Source organism: Oryx dammah, unplaced genomic scaffold (assembly GCF_014754425.2).
Source record: "Oryx dammah isolate SB20612 unplaced genomic scaffold, SCBI_Odam_1.1 HiC_scaffold_11229, whole genome shotgun sequence".
NCBI lineage: Eukaryota > Metazoa > Chordata > Mammalia > Artiodactyla > Bovidae > Oryx > Oryx dammah.
In genome coordinates this window covers 2,506,302-2,527,114 of record NW_024080622.1, presented here as the reverse complement: position 1 = coordinate 2,527,114, position 20,813 = coordinate 2,506,302, and the positions used below count along the sequence as shown (strand labels likewise).

At 40.5% G+C, this 20,813-nt stretch overlaps 1 protein-coding gene across 1 annotated transcript in view; it reads left to right on the top strand.

Annotated features, from left to right (window-relative positions):
- Positions 1-20,257, top strand: part of LOC120861129 (protein mono-ADP-ribosyltransferase PARP8-like) — a 33,439-nt gene extending 13,182 nt beyond the window's left edge. Inside the window, 2 exon segments of the mRNA XM_040236768.1 lie at positions 17,776-19,267; positions 19,270-20,257. Of these exon segments, the coding sequence (XP_040092702.1) occupies positions 17,776-19,267; positions 19,270-20,249 (2,472 nt within the window). The 3' untranslated portion in view covers positions 20,250-20,257.
- Positions 20,258-20,813: the final 556 nt, after the last annotated feature.

The window sequence follows — 20,813 nt, the reverse complement described above, 5'->3', positions numbered from 1 at the left end:
ATAAATAATATTGACAAAGCGTTAGCCAGAATCATCAAGAAAAAAAGTGAGAAAAATCAAATCAATAAAATTAGAAATGAAAAAGGAGAGAGCACAACAGACAACACAGAAATATAAAGGATCATAAGAGACTACTACCAGCAATTATATGCCAATAAAATGGACAACGTGGAAGAAATGGACAAATTCTTAGAAAAGTACAACTTTCCAAAACTGAGCCAGGAAGAAATAGAAAATCTTAACAGACCCATCACAAGCACAAAATTGAAACTGTAATCAGAAATCTTCCAGCAAACAAAAGCCCAGGTCCAGACGGCTTCACAGCTGAATTCTACCAAAAATTTCGAGAAGAGCTAACACCTATCCTACTCAAACTCTTCCGGAAAATTGGAGAGGAAGGTAAACTTCCAAACTCATTCTATGAGGCCGCCATCACCCTAATACCAAAACCTGACAAAGATGCCACAAAAAAAGGAAACTACAAGCCAATATCACTGATGAACATAGACGCAAGAATCCTTAACAAAATTCTAGCAATCAGAATCCAGCAACACATTAAAAAGACCATACACCATGACCAAGTGAGCTTTATCCCAAGGATGCAAGGATTCTTCAATATCCACAAATCAATGTAATACACCACATTAACAAATTGAAAAATAAAAGCCATAGGATTATCTCAATAGATGCAGAGAAAGCCTTTGACAAAATTCAACATCTATTTATGATAAAAACTCTCCAGAAAGCAGGAATAGAAGGAATATACCTCAATATAATAAAAGCTATATATGACAAACCCACAGCAAACATCCTCAATGGTGAAAACTTGAAAGCATTTCCCCTAAAGTCAGGAACAAGACAAGGGTGCCCACTTTAACCGCTACTATTCAACATAGTTTTGGAAGCTTTGGCCACAGCAATCAGAGCAGAAAAAGAAATAAAAGGAATCCAAATTGGAAAAGAAGAAACAAAACTCTCACTGTTTGCAGATGACATGATCCACTACATAGAAAACCCTAAAGACTCCACTAGAAAATTACTAGAGCTAATCAATGAATATAGTAAAGTTTCAGGATATAAAATCAACACACAGAAATCCCTTGCAGTCCTATACACTAAAATGTGAAAATAAAAGAGAAATTAGGGAAACAATCCCATTCACCATTGCAATGAAAAGAATAAAATACTTAGGAATATATCTACCTAAATAAACTAAAGACCTATATATAGAAAACTATAAAACACTGGTGAAAGAAATCAAAGGGGACACTAATAGATGGAGAAATATACCATGTTCATGGATTGGAAGAATCAATATAGTGAAAATGAGTATACTACCCAAAGCAATCTATAGATTCAATGCAATCCCTATCAAGCTACTAACGGTATTTTTCACAGTGCTAGAACAAATAATTTCACAATTTGTATGGGAATACAAAAACCTCGAATAGTCAAAGAAGTCTTGAGAAAGAAGAATGGAACTGGAGGAATCAATCTTCCTGACTTCAGGCTCTACTACAAAGCCACAGTCATCAAAACAGTATGGTACTGGCACAAAGACAGAAATATAGATCAATGGAACAAAATAGAAAGCCCAGAGATAAATCCACACACCTATGGACACCTTTTCTTTGACAAAGGAGGCAGGAATATACAATGGAGAAAAGACAATCTCTTTAACAAGTGATGCTGGGAAAACTGGTCAACCACTTGTAAAAGAATGAAACTAGAACACTTTCTAACACCATACACAAAAATAAACTCAAAATGGATTAAAGATCTAAACATAAGGCCAGAAACTATAAAACTCCTAGAGGAGAACATAGGCAAAACACTCTCCAACATAAACCATAGCAGGATCCTCTATGACCCACCTCCCAGAACATTGGAAATAAAAACAAAAATAAACAAATGGGACCTAATTAAAATTAAAAGCTTCTGCATAACAAAGGAAACTATAAGCAAGGTGAAAAGACAGCCTTCACAATGGGAGAAAATAATAGCAAATGAAGCAACTGACAAACAACTAATCTCAAAAATATACAAGCAACTACTGAAGCTCAATTCCAGAAAAACAAACGACCCAATCAAAACATGGGCCAAAGAACTAAATAGACATTTCTCCAAAGAAGACATATGGATGGCTAACGAACACATGAAAAGATGCTCAACATCACTCATTATCAGAGAAATGCAAATCAAAACCACAATGAGGTACCATTTCACACCAGTCAGAATGGCAGCTATCCAAAAGTCTACAAGCAATAAATGCTGGAGAGGGTGTGGAGAAAAGGGAACCCTCTTACACGGTTGGTGGGAGTGCAAACTAGTACAGCCACTATGGAGAACAGTGTGGAGATTCCTTAAAAAACTGCAAATAGAACTGCCTTATGACCCCGCAATCCCACTGCTGGGCATACACACCAAGGAAACCAGAATGGAAAGATACACGTGTACCCCAATGTTCATCACAGCACTGTTTATAATAGCCAGGACATGGAATCAACCTAGATGTCCATCAGTAGATGAATGGATAAGAAAGCTGTGGTACATATACACAATGGAGTATCACTCAGCCATTAAAAAGAATACATTTGAATCAGTTCTAATGAGGTGGATGAAACTGGAGCCGATTATACAGAGTGAAGTAAGCCAGAAAGAAAAACACCAATACAGTATACTAACACATATATATGTAATTTAGAAAGATGGTAATGATAACCTTCTATGCAAGATAGCAAAAGAGACACAGATGTATAGAACAGACTTTTAGACTCTGTTGGAGAGGGAGAGGGTGGGATGATTTGGGAGAATGGCATTGAAACATGTATACTATCAGATAAGAAACAAATCACCAGTCTATGTTCGATATAGGATACAGGATGCTTGGGGCTGGTGCACTGGGATGATCCAGAGAGATGATATGGGGTGGGAGGTGGGAGGGGGTTCAGGAGTGGGAACTCATGTACACCCATGGCTGATTCATGTCAATGTATGGCAAACCAATACAGTATTGTAAAGCAAAATAAAGTAAAAATAAAAATTAAAAGAAAAGAAAACTAAACAGACATTTCTCCAAAGAAGACATAGAAGGCTAACAAACACATGAAAAGATGCTCAACATCACTCATTATCTGAGAAATGTAAATCAAAACCACAATGAGGTACCATTACAAGCCAGTCAGAATGGCTGCTATCCAAAAGTCTACAAGTAATAAATGCTGGAGAGGATGTGGAGAAAAGGGAACCTTCTTACACTATTGGTGGTAATGCAAACTAGTACAGCCACTATGGAGAATAGAGTGGAAGTGAAGTTGCTCAGTCGTGTCCGACTCTTGGAGACCCTATGCCTACCACACTCCTCCGTCCATGGGATTCCCCAGGCAAGAATACTGGAGTGGGTTGCCATTTCCTTCTCCAGAGCATCTTCCCAACCCAGGGATTGAACCTGGGTCTCCCACATTGTAGGCAGACACTTTACCGTCTGAGCCACCAGGAAAGTCCTAGTGGTACAGAACAGTGTGGAGATTCCTTAAAAAACTGGAAATAGAACTGCCTTATGACCCCGCAATCCCACTGCTGGGCATACACACCGAGGAAACCAGAATTGAAAGAGACACGTGTACCCTAATGTTCATCGCAGCACTGTTTATAATAGCCAGGACATGGAAGCAACCTAGATGTCTATCAGCAGATGAATGGATAAGAAAGCTGTGGTACATATACACAATGGAGTATTATTACTCCTCCATTAAAAAGAATACATTTGAATCAGTTCTAATGAGGTGGATGAAACTGGAGCTGATTATACTGAGTGAAATAAGCCAGAAAGAAAAACACCATTACAGCATACTAACGCATATATATGGAATTTAGAAAGATGGTAATGATAACCTTGTATGCGAGACAGCAAAAGAGACACAGATGTATAGAACAGTCTTTTGGACTCTGTGGGAGAGGGCAAAGATTGGATGATTTGGGAGAATGGGATTGAAACATGTATAATATCATATGTGAAATGAACCACCAATCCAGATTTGATGCAGGATACAGGATGCTTGGGGCTGGTGCACTGGGATGACCCAGAGGGATGGTATGGGAGGGAGGTGGGAGGGGATTTCAGGATGGGGAACACGTGTACACCCGTGGCAGATTCATGTTGATGTACGGCAAAACCAATGCAATATTGTAATTAGCCTCCAATTAAAATATAAAATTTATATTAAAAATAATATTTTGCATATTATTTGTCTGTTTGTATTTTGTGGTAAAGTTGAAATATAACATTACTTTCACAGGTCCAATATTTATATATATTGTGAAATGATCACTGTAATAAGTCTATTTGACCTCCCTCATTATATATAGTTACAAATTTTTTTTGTGTGTGGATGAGAACTTTTAAGATTTACTCTCTTCAGTTCAGTTCAGTCACTCAGTCATGTCCAACTCTTTGAGACCCCATGAATTGTAGCACGCCAGGCCTCCCTGTCCATCACCAACTCCCGGAGTTCACTCAAACTCACGTCCATCGAGTCAGTGATACCATCCAGCCATCTCATCCTCTGTCGTCCCCTTCTCCTCCTGCCCCCAATCCCTCCCAGCATCAGAGTCTTTTCCAATGAGTTGACTCTTCTCATGAGGTGGCCAAAGTTCTGGAGTTTCAGCTTTAGCATCATTCCTTCCAAAGAAATCCAAGGGCTGATCTCCTTCAGAATGGACTGGTTGGATCTCCTTGCAGTCCAAGGGACTCTCAAGAGTCTTCTCCAATACCACAGTTCAAAAGCATCAATTCTTCGGTGCTCAGCTTTCTTCACAGTCCAACTCTCACATCCATACATAACCACTGGAAAAACCATAGCCTTAACTAGATGGACCTTTGCTGGCAAAGTAATGTCTCTGCTTTTGAATATACTATCTAGGTTGGTCATAACTTTTCTTCCAAGGAGTAAGCGTCTTTTAATTTCATGGCTGCAGTCACCATCTGCAGTGATTTTGGAGCCCCCCAAAATAAAGTCTGACTGTTTCCCCATCTATTTCCCATGAAGAGATGGGACCAGATGCCATGATCTTCGTTTTCTGAATGTTGAGCTTTAAGCCGACTTTTTCACTCTCCTCTTTCACTTTCCTCAAGATCCTTTTTAGTTCCTCTTCACTTTCTGCCATAAGGGTGGTGTCATCTGCATTTACTCTTTTAGCAATTTCAAATATGCAATACAGTATTATGTAGTATTATTAACTATACATTATACAAAATAAATATGACCTGGGCTTCTCCAGTGGCTCAGCAGTAAAGAATCTGCCTGCAATGCAGGAGAGCCCAGGTTTGATCCCTGGTTGAGAAGATCCCCTAGAGGAGGGCGTGGCAATCCACTCCTGTATATAGTACCACTGCATATGGTACATTACATCTCCGTAACTTATTTATTTTATAGCTGGAGGTTTGACTTCCTTCACTAAATTTAGCATCCCCACCCCCACTCCCCAGCAACTACTAATCAGTTTTCTATATCTAAGAACTTGTTTTTTCATTTGTTTGTTTTATTTTTAAGATTTCACGTGTATGTGAGGTCATGTGGCGTTTGGCTTATTTCACTTAGCATAATGCCTTTAAGGTCTAACCATATTGCAAATGACAAAACTTCCTTCATTTTTATGACTGAATTGTTTTCCCTTGTGTCTGTATGCCACATCTTTGTCCATTCATTGATTGATGGACACTAGGTTGTTTCCATATCTTGGCTATTCTAAATGATGCTGCAATGAACAAGAGTATGCATGTATATTATTCTTCAGAAAGAAAATTGATGCTATCCAAATGGATAAGGAGACCCAACCAGTCCATCCTAAAGAAAATAAGTCCTGAATATTCATTAGAAGGACTGATGTTGAAGCTGAAACTCCAATACTTTGGCCACCTGATACGAAGAAGTGACTCATTTGAAAAGACTTTGATGCTAGGAAAGATTGAAGGCAGGAGGAGAAGAGGACGACAGAGGGTGAGATTGTTGGATGGCATCAATGATTCAATGAACATGAGTTTGAGTAAGCTCTGGGAGTTGGTGATGGACAGGGAAGCCTGGCATGATGCAGTCCATTGGGTCGCAAAGAGTTGGACACGACTGAGCAACTGAAATGAACTGAACTGAAATCGATGAAATTAGCTAATATCCTAAGAGCACATCTTATCCAATTAATATTTTATATGTATTTATTTGTCACTCTTTTTTCTTTTTTAAAACTGTATTTATTTGTAGTTGAGGATAATTATTTTATGATATTGTGTTGATTTCTGCCATACATCAACATGAATCAACCATAGTTATACACATGTCCCCACGTTCTTGAGCTTCCCTCCCAACTCCCACCCCATCCCACACTAGGTTGTCACAGAGCACCAGGTTGAGCTCCCTGTGCTATACAGCAATGTCTCATTGGCCATCTATTTTACATATGGTAATATATATATTTAAACCAATTAGTCCCATCCTCTCCTTCCCCCACTTTGTCCATGTCTGTTCTCTATGTCTGAGCCTCTACTCCTGCCTTACAAATAGCTTCAGCAGTACCATTTTTCTAGATTCTATATATATATATGTGTTAATATATAATATGTGTCTTTTTCTTTCTGACTTACTTCACTGTTTGTAACAGGCTCTAGGTTAATCTACCTTATTAAAACTACTGAGTCAAATGCATTCCTTTTTATGACTGAGTTAATATTACACTGTATATATGTACTACAGCTTCTTTATCCATTCATCTATTGACAGACATCTAGGTTGCTTCCATGTCCTGGCAATTGTAAACAGAGCTGTAATGAACACTGGGCTACATGTGTCTTTTTCAATTATGGCTTTCTCAGGGTATATGCCCGGTAGTGAGATTGCTAGGTCAAATGGTAGTTTTATTCCTAGTTTTGAAAGAAATCTCCACATTGATCTCCGTAGCGGCTATATCAATTTACATAACCACCAGTGGTGCAAGAGGGTTCCCTTTTCTCTATACCCTCTCCAGCATTTATAGTGTAGATTTTTTGATGAACCATTCTGACTGGTGTGAGGTGATATCTCACTGTAATTTTGATTTGCATTTCTCTAATACGTGATGTTGAGCATTTTTTCATATGTTTATTTGCCATCTGTCTTCTTTAGAGAAATATCTATTTAGGTCTTCTGCAAATATTTTTAATTAGATTGCTTGTTTTTCTGATGTTGAGCTGTATGAGCTGCTTGTATATTTTGGAGATTAATCCTTTGTCAGTTGCTTAATTTGCAATTATTTTCTGCCATTCCGAGGGTTGTCTTTTCACCTTGCTTATAGTTTCCTTTGCTGTGCAAAAGATTTTAAGTTTAATTAGACCCCATTTGTTTATTTTTGTTTTTATTTCCATTACTCTAGAAATGTTCCCTTGGTATCTCTAATTTTCTTGAAGAGATCTCTAGTCTTTCCCATTCTGTTCTTTTCCTCTATTTCTTTGCATTGATCGCTGAAGAAGGCTTTCTTATCTCTTCTTGCTATTCTTTGGAACTCTGCATTCAGATGCTTATATCTTTCCTTTTTTCCTTTGCTTTTCACTTCTCTTCTTTTCACAGCTATTTGTAAGGTCTCCCCAGACAGCCATTTTGCTTTTTTGCATTTCTTTTCCATGGGGATGGTCTTGATCCCTGTCTCCTGTACAGTGTCACGAACCTCCGTCCACAGTTCATCAGGCACTCTGTCTATCAGATCTAGTCCCTTAAATCTATTTCTCACTTCCACTGTATAATCATAAGGGATTTGATTTAGGTCATACCTGAATGGTCTAGCGGTTTTCCCTACTTTCTTCAATTTGAGTCTGAATTTGGTAATAAGGAGTTCATGATCTGAGCCACAGTCAGCTCCTGGTCTTGTTTTTGTTGACTGTATAGAGCTTCTCCATTTTTGACTGCAAAGAATATCATCAATCTGATTTCAGTGTTGACCATCTGGTGATATCCATGTGTAGATTATTCTCTTGTATTGTGGGAAGAAGGTGTTTGCTATGACCAGTGCGTTCTCCCAGCAAAACTCTATTAGCCTTTGCCCTGCTTCATTCCATATTTCAAGGCCAAATTTGCCTGTTACTCCAGGTGTTTCTTGACTTCCTACTTTTGCATTCTAGTCCCCTATAATGAAAAGGACATCTTTTTTTGGTGTTAGTTCTAAAAGGTCTTGTAGGTTTCATAGAACGATTCAACTTCAGCTTCTTCAGTGTTACTGGATGGGGCATAGACTTGGATTACTGTGATATTGAATGGTTTGCCTTGGAAATGAACAGAGATCATTCTGTCGTTTTTGAGATTGCATCCAAGTACTGCATTTCGGACTCTTTTGTTGCCCATGATGGCTACTCCATTTCTTCTAAGGGATTCCTGCCCATAGTAGTAGATATAATGGTCATCTGAGTTAAATTCACCCATTCCAGTCCATTTTAGTTTGCTGATTCCTAGAATGTCGACGTTCACTCTTGCCATCTCCTGTTTGACCACTTCCAGTTTGCCTTGATTCATGGACCTGACATTCCAGGTTCCTATGCAATATTGCTCTTTACAGCATTGGACCTTACTTCTATCACCAGTCACATCCACAGCTGGGTATTGTTTTTGCTTTGGCTCCATCCCTTCATTCTTTCTGGAGTTATTTCTCCACTGATCTCCAGTAGCATATTGGGCACCTACTGACCTGGGGAGTACCTCTTTCAGTATCCTATCATTTTGCCTTTTCATACTGTTCATGAGGTTCTCAAGGCAAGAGTACTGAAGTGGTTTGCCATTCCCTTCTCCAGTGGACCACATTCTGTCTGACCTCTCCACCATGACCTGCCTGTCTTGGGTGGCCCCACAGGACATGGCTTAGTTTCATTGAGTTAGACAAGGCTGTGGTCCTAGTGTGATTAGATTTACTAGCTTTCTGTGGGTATGGTTTTAGTGTGTCTGCCCTCTGATGCCCTCTTGCAACACCTACCATCTTACTTGGGTTTCTCTTACCGGGACGTGGGGTATCTCTTCACGGCTGCTCCAGCAAAGCACAGCCACTGCTCCTTACCTTGGATGAGGGCTATCTCCTCACCGCTGCCCCTCCTGACCTTGAACGTGGAGTAGCTCCTCTAGGCCCTCCTGCTCCCGCGCAGCCACTGCTCCCTGGACCTGGGGTTGCTCCTCTTGGCTGCCATCCCTGATCTCGGGTGTGGGGTAGCTCCTCCCAGCCACCGCCCCTGGTATCGGATGTGAGGTAGTTCTTCTCAGACGCTGCCCCTGACCTTGGAGTGGGGTAGCTCCACTTGGCTGTTCCTGCGCTGTCGCAGCCTGGCACTCTTGGCCTCTGCCCCGACCTCAGACATGGGGTCGAAATGATATGGACCTAACAGAAGCAGAAGATATTAAGAAGAGGTGGCAAGAAGACACAGAAAAACTGTGCAAAAAAGATCTTCACAACCTGGATAATCACGATGGTATGATCACTCAGCTAGAGCCAGACATCCTGGAATGTGAAGTCAAGTGGGCCTTAGAAAGCATCACTAGAACAAAGCTAGTGGAGGTGATGGAATTCCAGTGGAGCTATTTCAAATGCTGAAAGATGAGGCTGTGAAAGTGCTGCACTCAATATGCCAGCAAATTTGGAAAACTCAGCAGTGGCCACAGGACCAGAAAAGGTCAGTTTTCATTCCAATCCCAAAGAAAGGCAATGCCAAAGAATGCTCAAACTACCACACAATTGCACTCATCTCACATGCTAGTAAAGTAATGCTCAAAATTCTCCAAGCCAGGCTTCAGCAATACATGAACTGTGAACTTCCAGATGTTCAAGCTGGATTTAGAAAAGGCAGAGGAACCAGAGATCAAATTGCCAACATCTGCTGGATCATGGAAAAAGCAAGAGAGTTCCAGAAAAACATCTATTTCTGCTTTATTGACTATGCCAAAGCCTTTGACTGTGTGGATCACAAGGAACTGTGGAAAAGTCTGAAATAGATGGGAATACCAGACTACCTGACCTGCCTCTTGAGAAACCTATATGCAGGTCAGGAAAAATAGAATTGGACATGGAACAACAGATTTGTTCCAAATAGGAAAAGGAGTATGTCAAAGCTGTATACTGTCACCCTGCTTATTTAACTTCTATGCAGAGTACATCATGAGAAACTCTGGGCTGGAAGAAGCACAAGCTGGAATCAAGATTGCCAAAAGAAATATCAATAACCTCAGATATGCAGATGACACCACCCTTATGGCAGAAAGTGAAGAGGAACTAAAAAGCCTCTTGATGAATGTGAAAGAGGAGAGTGAAAAAGTTGGCTTAAAGCTCAACATTCAGAAAACGAAGATCATGGCATCCGGCCCCATCACTTCATGGGAAATAGATGAGGAAACAGTGGAAACAGTGTCAGACTTTATTTTTTTGGGCTCCAAAATCACTGCAGATGGTGACTGCAGCCATGAAATTCAAAGATGCTTGCTCCTTGGAAGGAAAGTTATGATCAACCTAGACAGCATATTAAAAAGTAGAATTACTTTGCCAACGAAAGTCTGTCTAGTCAAAGCTATGGTTTTTCCAGAAGTCATGTATGGATGTGAGAGTTGGACTGTAAAGAAAGCTGAGCGCCCAAGAATTGATGCTTTTGAACTGTGGTGTTGGAGAAGACTCGAGAGTCCCTTGGACTGCAAGGAAGTCTAACAAGTCCATCCTAAAGAAAATCAGTCCTGAATACTCATTGGAAGGACTGATGCTGAAGCTGAAACTCCAATACTTTGACCACCTGATGTGAAGAACTGATTCCTTGAAAAAGACTCTCATGCAAGTAAAGAGTGAAGGCAGGAGAAGGGGAGGACAGAGGATGAGATAGTTGGATGGCATCACTGACTCAATGGGCATGAGTTTGAGTAAGGTCTGGGAGTTGGTGAAGGACAGGAAAGCCTGATGTACCGCAGTCCTTGAGGTCACAGCTTTGGACATGACTGAGCGACTGAACTGAACTGAACTGAAGAATATCTAGCAATTTTATACACAAGAATAAAAGCAGATTTATTGGGAAGGTCAGTTTTAAATTTATTCATAATATAATTTATGTTCTAGAAAACAGAAAAGCTTCAGAGGTACCAGAAAATAAAAACTTCTTTGAACTTGTCTTGTTGAAAAAATAATTAATGCTGAATTTTACTGCAGGCAGCCAGTCTATTAGTTAATGAGAATGAAATAATATTCTTGTATTAAATCCAGCATCTTTCTTTTCATTATTTATTAGTATTCATTATATGCCAACAGTTTATGAAGCTCTGCACAGACCATAAAAAATAGAATTCTTGCCCAATTATATTTTACATTAAATAAGATGCAGTTAGTGTATTTTATAGCACCTGCCATATAAGAGCACAGTATCAATTATCATATTGCTTCTATAAAGTACATTAAAAGGTAAGAGAAAAAGTACTGAAGGTTTGTATTGTCTATGGAAAACTTGCGTCTACATTGTGCTGGGACTAGATTTAAATGCAAGTTGGACAGCACTGTTGAGGTGCATTTCAAGATTGTAGATTGCTAAGAGCAGATCACTGCTTCCTAAATCATGAAGACCACTCCCCACACCTTGCAGAGTTTTGCTTAAAGATATGATTAGAAGAGCTGGGCTCATTTGGCTAGGCTGAACTTGAGGATTTAGAGCAGTCACAGTCCAAAGGTACAATGTGACTGTCAAGAGTGCTCACTGTTACTGCCCAGCACAGTGAGATTTCTTTCTGGGACACTGTTTGGATCACTGCCCTTTTCTTGGTAGAAAAACCTAGTCAGCCTTATCTCATCTCAACAGAAAAGCTGCTCCTCATTCTTATTTTTCAGACTTGGCTAACAAAACTCTGTTCAGTTCAGTTCAACTCAGTTGCTCAGTCGTGTCCGACTCTTGGCGACCCCATGAATCGCAGCATGCCACGCCTCCCTGTCCCCGAGTTCACTCAGACTCACGTCCATCGAGTCCGTGTTGCCATCCAGCCATCTCATCCTCTGTCGTCCCCTTCTCCTCCTGCCCCCAATCCCTCCCAGCATCAGAGTCTTTTCCAATGAGTCGACTCTTCACATGAGGTGGCCAAAGTACTGGAGCTTCAGCTTTAGCATCATTCCTTCCAAAGAAATCCCAGGGTTGATCTCCTTCAGAATGGACTGGTTGGATCTCCTTGCAGTCCAAGGGACTCTCAAGAGTCTTCTCCAACTTCACACCTCAAAAGCATCAATTCTTCGGTGCTCAGCCTTCTTCACAGTCCAACTCTCACATCCATACATGACCACAGGAAAAACCATAGCCTTGACTAGATGGACCTTAGTCGGCAAAGTAATGTCTCTGCTTTCGAATATACTATCTAGGTTGGTCATAACTTTTCTTCCAAGGAGTAAGCGTCTTTTAATTTCATGGCTGCAGTCACCATCTGCAGTGATTTTGGAGCCCCAAAAATAAAGTCTGACACTGTTTCCACTGTTTCCCCATCTATTTTCCATGAAGTGATGGGACCAGATGCCATGATCTTCGTTTTCTGAATGTTGAGCTTTAAGCCAACTTTTTCACTCTCCTCTTTCACTTTCATCAAGAGACTTTTTAGCTCCTCTTCACTTTCTGCCATAAGGGTGGTGTCATCTGCATATCTGAGGTTATTGATATTTCTTCTGGCAATCTTGATTCCAGCTTGTTTCTTCCAGTCCAGCGTTTCTCATGATGTACTCTGCATAGAAGTTAAATAAGCAGGGTGACAGTATACAGCCTTGATGCACTCCTTTTCCTATTTAGAACTAGTCTGTTGTTCCATGTCCAGTTCTAACTGTTGCTTCCTGACCTGCATACAGATTTCTCAAGAGGCAGGTCAGGTGGTCTGGTATTCCCATCTCTTTCAGAATTTTCCACAGTTCATTGTGATCCACACAGTCAAAGGCTTTGGCATAGTCAATAAAGCAGAAATAGATGTTTTTCTGGAACTCTCTTGCTTTTTCCATGATCCAGCGGATGTTGGCAATTTGATCTCTAGTTCCTCTGCCTTTTCTAAAAGCAGCTTGAACATCAGGGATTTCATGGTTCATGTATTGCTGAAGCCTGGCTTTGGAGAATTTTGAGCATTACTTTACTAGCATGTGAGATGAGTGCAATTGTGTGGTAGTTTGAGCATTCTTTGGCATTGCCTTTCTTTGGGATTGGAATGAAAACTGACCTTTTCTGGTCCTGTGGCCACTGCTGAGTTTTCCAAATTTGCTGGCATATTTAGTGCAGCATTTTCACAGCATCATCTTTCAGGATTTGAAATAGCTCCACTGGAATTCCATCACTTCCACTAGCAAAACTCTGTGGTGTTGTGTAAATCTGAGCTTTCAGTTCTTTCTTCCAGCTTGATAAATTACCTCAATTTCCTAAACGTGCTCTTTAAAATATAATAACAGAGAAAATACAAGAGGGGTTAAAAACTCAAGAATAAAATCAATTCTACTAGTTGAGGGGAAGATCAAATGGGAAAAGAACCAACCTTTACTGAATACCTACTGTATCTCAGGTTCTGTGATAATCACTTTATATGCGTTGGTTGCATTTATATTAACATTAACCATAAAAGCATCTACAGTTCTTACTCATGTTTACTAACTTTAAATTCAGTTATTGAAAATTTTAGCCTTATTTTCCAACAAAAATCTTAAGACTGGATAGTTTATTGCATGTGCAAAATGAATTACTTACCAGTTATCTTTTTTTCTCATGTACATCTGTTTCATTGCAAAACCAGAAGAAAAATAGCAGCACAGAACGAATTTCTCATTGACATTGGTACAGAATCATTTCTGTAGAGGTTGTGACCTCCCTCATCAAACAATCTTATATAGTATCAGGAAGGGAAGAAGCAAGAGATTGTAATGCCTGGGCGAATGCCTCTGCACTTTAGTGATGTTTGCAAGAAAGAAAATGTCCTCTGCCCTTCTACATTCCTCTGGCTGTCTAAGAATTAAGTTGACACGAGACAGATTAACAGGAGAAAATCACTCAAAAATCCAATAACATATTCACATGAGAGAGACCCAGGAAAACTGAGTAATCTGAGTAATTCACCAAATTGGCCAAAACCTTCATCTTTAACAACACCTTCCCCTTCAGCTAAAGACAAAGAGGATATTGAGAGTAGTGGTTTGGGACTTCAAAGAGGAAGAAACCAATTTACATGGAGACGGAAAAGCAAATGTTTCTAAACAAATGTTTGCTGGGCCATGCTGGAGACAGGGGCACACAGAGAGGAATTTTAGCAAACAGAAACTGCTAAGTTCCTCCTTATTCACACACCTGGTTCATACTGTAGTTATGTATGGTGATGGCTCCCTTCCTGGAATAGGTCCTCAATCTACATTTCTTAAGCAATTAGTAGGTAAATCAAAGTTTTTTCTTGTGTCTTTTGGATGTGGATTATTCTCAGCTCCTAATAATCCACATGCCATTGAAAGGTTGCTGCTGTGAGCCATGTGTTACACCAGGATTCATGATCTCTGGAGGAAAGGATTTTGATCCGGGGTCAGAGACGAGACTTGACTACTTGGAACTTTTGGTGTAGCAAGGTTTTATTAAAGTATAGGAGAAAGCTTCTGACATAGACATTAGAAGGGGGCAGAAAGAATGCCCAATTCCTAGTTTTTAGCAAGTCATTTTATGTCTGTTCAGTTCAGTTTAGTTCAGTCATTCAGTCATGTCTGACTCTTTGTGACCCCGCGGACTGCAGCACACCAGGCCTCCTGTCCATCACCAACTCCGGGAGTTTACTCAAACTCATGTCCATTGAGTCGGTGATGCCATCCAATCATCTCATCCTTTGTCGTCCCCTTCTCCTCCTGCCTTCAATCTTTCCCAACATCAGGGTCTTTTCAAATGAGTCAGCTCTTCGCATGAGGTGGCCAAAGTATTGGAGTTTCAGCTTCAACATCAGTCCTTCCAATGAACATTCAGACTGATTTCCTTTAGGATGGACTGGTTGGAACTCCTTGCAGTTCAAGGGACTCTCAAGAGTCTTCTCCAACACCACAGTTCAAAAGCATCAATTCTTTGATGCTCAGCTTTCTTTATACTCCAACTCTCACACCCATACATGACTACTGGAAAAACCATAGCCTTGACGAGATGGAGCTTTGTTGACAAAGTAATGTCTCTGCTTTTTAAAATGCTGTCTAGGTTGGTCATAACTTTTCTTCCAGGGACTAAGCATCTTCTTATTTCATGGTTGCAGTCACCATCTGCAGTGATTTTGGAGTCCCCTCAAAAATAAAGTCTGGCACTGTTACCACTGTTTCTCCATCTATTTGCCATGAAGTCATGGGACTGGATGCCATGATCTTTGTTTTCTGAATGTTGAGCTTTAAGCCAACTTTTTCACTCTCCACTTTCACCCTCATCAAGAGGCTCTTTAGTTCTTCACTTTCTGCCATAAGGGTGGTGTCATCTGCATATCTGAGGTTATTGATATTTCTCCCAGCAATCTTGATTCTACCTTGTGCTTCATCCAGCCCAGCATTTCTCATGACATACTCTGCATATAAGTTAAATAAGCAGGGTGACAATATACAGCCTTGACGTACTCCTTTTCCTATTTGGAACCAGTCTGTTGTTCCATGTCCTATTCTAACTTTTGCTTCCTGACCTGCATACAGGTTTCTCAAGAGGCAGGTCAAGTGGTCTGGTATTCCCATCTCTTGAATAATGTTCACAGTTTATTGTGATCCACATAGTCAAAGGCTTTGGCATAGTCAATAAAGCAGAAATAGATGTTTTTCTGGAACTCTCTTGCTTTTTTGATGATCCAGTGGATGTTGGCAATTTGATCTCTGGTTCCTGTGCCGTTTCTAAGTCCAGCTTGAACATCTGCAGTTTCATGGTTCACATATTGTTGAAGGCTGGCTTAGAGAATTTTGAGCATTACTTTGCTAGCATGTGAGATGATTGCAATTGTGCAGTAGTTTGAGCAATTTTTGGCATTGTTTTTCGTAGGGATTGGGATGATATTGACCTTTTCCAGTCCTGTGGCCACTGCTGAGTTTTCCAAATTTGCTGGCATATTGAGTGCAGCACTTTTACAGCGTCATCTTTTAGAATTTGAAATAGCTCAACTGGAATTCCATCACCTCCACTTGCTTTGTTCACAGTGATCCTTCCTAATGCCCACTTGACTTCACATTCCAGGATGTCTGGCTCTAGGTGAGTGATCACACCATTGTGATTATCTGGGTCATGAAGATATTTTTTGTACAGTTCTTCTGTGTATTCTTGCCACCTCTTAATATCTTCTGCTTCTGTTAGGTCCATACAATTTCTGTCCTTTATTGAGCCCATCTTTGCATGAAATGTTCCCTTGGTATCTCTAATTTTCTTGAAGAGATCTCTAGTCTTTCCCATTCTATTGTTTTCCTCTATTTCTTTGCACTGATCACTGAGGAAGGCTTTCTTATCTCTCCTTGCTATTCTTTGGAACTTGGCATTCAAATGGGTATACCTTTCCTTTTCTCCTTTCCTTTTGGCTTCTCTTCTTTCACAGCTATTTGTAAGCCCTCCTCAGACAACCATTTTGCTTTTTTGCATTTCTTTTCCTTGGGGTGATCTTGCTCCTGTCTCCTGTACAATGTCATGAACCTCTGTCCATAGTTCATCAGGCATTCTGTCTATCAGATCTAGTTTCTTAAATCTATTTCTCACTTCCTCTTAGGAAGGGATTCCACAAACGTTAGGGATTTGACTCAGGTCATATCTGAATGGTCTAGTGGTTTTCCCTACTTTCTTCAATTTAAGTCTGAATTTGGCAATAAGGAGTTCATGATCTGAGCCATAGTCAGCTCCCAGTCTTGTTTTTGCTGACTGTATAGAGCTTCTCCATCTTTGACTGCAAAGAATATAACCAATCTGATTATATGTCTGTTAGGGAGCTTCTAATCAAATAAAAGAAACATCTCAAGGCTGAGGGAGTTTCACCAGGCCCCTTTCCCACAATATGCATTTTTGAGATAGGAAGGCACAAGGTGTGTCATCCCTGGCCATAAAACAATTGACATGAACACTGGTTTCTTGAGCCATTATCAGCCCAAGGTTTGAGAAAAGAAAAAGAGTTAGTCTTAGACAGTACCATTTTGAAGAAAGTTAAATTCCAAAGCAAATACTTCATTTCATCAGTATAGTTTAAGAAAAACATTTCCATAAGAAAAATGCATTGGTTAGCTCAAGGCAGAACCAGGTGTTGTCAACACAGAATCAAAAGGAGCTTCCTTTAATTTTGTGTAGAGAAGGAAAAAAAGTGCCTGCCACTTGCAGTTTGTTTCCTCCTGCCACTTGGGGACCTCTGGCCTTCCTACCTGTTACTCTATCACCATCATCTCACCCTGGTCAGAAGGATTGTCATAAAAAAATCAACAAACAATAAATGCTGGAGAGGATGTGGAGACAAGGGAACCCTCTTGCATTGTTGGTGGGAACATAAATTGATACAGCCACTATAGAGAGCAGTATAGAGATTCTTTAAAAAGCTAGGAATAAAACTACCATATATCACAGCAATCCCACTACTGAGCACATACCATAATTCAAAGGACACATGTTAGCACGCGGCACCCGGCTCGGGGTGCACAGCATCCCCTCCGGCACCGCTGGGAGAGGGGAACTCGGGGTTCTCCAGCTTTCGCTTCCCGCCCAGCCAGACCTCCCCTTGGCTCTATCAAATAAATAAGGGGTCCGAGTGAGGACCAGGGTTAAAATTCCACTCCGGGGGGTAGCTTTTAACAAGACTGTTCGTTTCAGATTTCAGATACTCAGACTCCACCTTTACTTTCACCTACGTTGGCGGCCCCAAAAGTGTATCCTATTCAGTACATGTATCTGAAGATTACCCAGATAATACATACGTGTCAAGTTCAGAAAATGATGAAGATGTATTAGTTACTACAGAGCCAATTCCTGTAATTTTTCATCGACTAGCAACAGAATTAAGAAAGACAAATGACATTAACTGTTGCTTATCCATAAAATCCAAATTACAGAAGGAAAATGGTGAGGAGTCGAGACAGAATAGCACAGTGGAGGAAGACTCTGAAGGAGATAATGATTCGGAAGAATTTTATTATGGAGGACAGGTTAACTATGACCGGGAGCTGCACAAACACCCTCAGCTTGAAGCTGACCTGTCAGCAGTGAGAGAGATATATGGGCCACATGCAGCCATTGATGATGTAGATATTGATCTGCATATTGATGTTAGCTTTCTTGATGAGGAGATTGCTGTGGCATGGGAAGTGATTCGAACAGAGCCTATAATTGTCTGATTACACTGTTCTCTTACACAATATTTGAATGGCCCGGTGCCCACTGTTGATGTCTTTCAGATTTCCACAAAAGGGAGATTTGGTCTGGGACATCAGCTGAAAAAAATTGTGCAGATGTTTGTTACACAGCAGTGGAAGCAGAGCAAAGAAAAATCCAATTGCCTGCACAATAAGAAGCTGTCAGATAAGAAAGTCAAGTCTCCCCTGCATTTATTTTCAACCTTGCACAGGTCGCCAAGTTATCCTTCCCCTGGTTGTGGAAAAAGCAAATCTAAACTGAAATCGGAGCAGGACGGAATCTCCAAGACGCACAAGCTACTGCGGAGGACTTGTTCCAGCACCGTCAAGACGGAGGACGTGTGCGCCCCGAAACCACACAGGACCTTCAGTTGCTCGCTATCCACCGACCCCCGGGCTGAGCAGGCAATGACAACCATTAAGTTGCACAAACTCTTGAATCGTCCCTGCCCTGCAGCCGTCAAGCAGGAGGACTGCCTTGCTCTCAAGTTGCACAAACTCTTGACCCGCTCTTGTTCTGGAGACCCGCGCTGTGAGCACAATGCCAGCCTGAAGCCTCACAAACTGTTAAGCAGGTCTTACTCCAGTAACCTCAGAATGGAAGAATTATACGGACTCAAGAATCACAAGTTGCTCAGCAAGGCTTACGCCAGTGCCCCCAAGTAATCCAAAACGGAGCTTTTCAAGGAACCCAATGCAGAGGGCAGGAGGCTCTCTCTTACCTCAAGACTCATTGGTATCTTAACACCATCATCATCTTCATCTTCCCAGCCTGCTCCAAATGGTGCCAAATGCATTCCAATAGGAGACCGTGGCTTCCTAGTGCAGACAACGGAGTTTGCTGAACAGCGGATCCCTGTGTTGAATGAGTACTGTGTGGTTTGTGATGAACCACATGTGTTTCAGAATGGCCCCATACTTAGGTCTACGGTGAACGAGAGCTGTGTGTATTTGCTTTTCAAACCCTGGGAGTAATGAATGAAGCTGGTGATGAAATAGCAACTGGAGCTCAGGTGGTAGATCTACTAGTATCCATGGGTAGGTCTGCATTGGAATCTCCTAGAAAAGTTGTCATTTTCAAGCCATATCCTTCTGTGGTAGATCCTAACGATCCTCATATGCTGGCCTTCAACCCCAGGAAGAAGAACTATGATCGAGTAATGAAAGCATTGGATAGCATAACTTCTATTAGAGAAATGACACAAGCACCATATCTGGAAATCAAGAAGCAGCTGGATAAACAAGACCCCCTTGCTCATCCCTTACTGCAATGGGTTATTTCAAGTAATAGGTCACATATTGTGAAACTGCCAGTTAACAGGCAACTGAAGTTCATGCATATACCCTATCAGTTCCTTCTTCTCAGCAGTCCACCAGCCAAAGAATCCAATTTTAGAGCTGCTAAAAAACTCTTTGGAAGCACCTTTGCATTTCATGGCTCACACATTGAAAACTGGCACTCCATCTTGAGGAATGGTCTGGTTGTTGCTTCTAATACACGACTGCAGCTCCACGGTGCAATGTATGGAAGTGGAATCTATCTTAGTCCAATGTCAAGCATATCATTTGGTTACTCAGGGATGGACAAGAAGCAGAAGGTGTCAGCCAAGGATGAGCCAGCTTCAAGCAGTAAAAACAGCAATGCATCACAGTCACAGAAGAAAGGACAGCAATCCCAGTTCCTGCAAAGCTGTAACTTAAAATGCATAGCTTTATGTGAAGTGATCACCTCACCTGACCTGCACAAACATGGAGAGATATGGGTTGTCCCAAATACTGATCATGTCTGCACAAGATTCTTTTTTGTCTATGAAGATGGCCAAGTGGGAGATGCAAATATTAACACACAAGAAGGAGGCATTCACAAAGAGATCCTTCGAGTAACTGGTAATCAAACTGCTACTGGTTAAAGGACCACCATTTAATTAACATGATTTGAGAGCCTTTCTTGGGTTCAAAGCTGGATTTTGAACTGAAGAAAATGATAGAATAATTTATTGTTAATTATAAACAAAATTAATCCTTTGAATACTGATTTTTTTCTTAGTATTTCTAAGTATATCATTAAATACCTAAAATGGTATATAATTTATCAATTGTAGGGTTATGGAATCTAGTAATAAAATTACAACAGCACTTAAACTGAAGTTTGGGTTCCTCACACAATAAACAGATTGAAAAAACAGTTTTGTGCTGATATTTTTATATTAAACTCTCTAATTGGAAATTTAATATTATATACCGACATCTTAGGGTACCAGAAGAGAATTGAAAGCATTTTATAATGGCGTCTAAATATATAAGAGACTTTGCAATAAGTATAATGTTTGCCCATTCTGATGTGCTATATAATTAGCAGTATGAAAGTTCAAATGTTTTGGGGAGGGATGTTTCCTAATCTGTTATTTTTCCTTATATAGAAACAATTAGGTCTTTAGATGTAGTGCTTTGCCTAAAAGTATGTAATATACGTA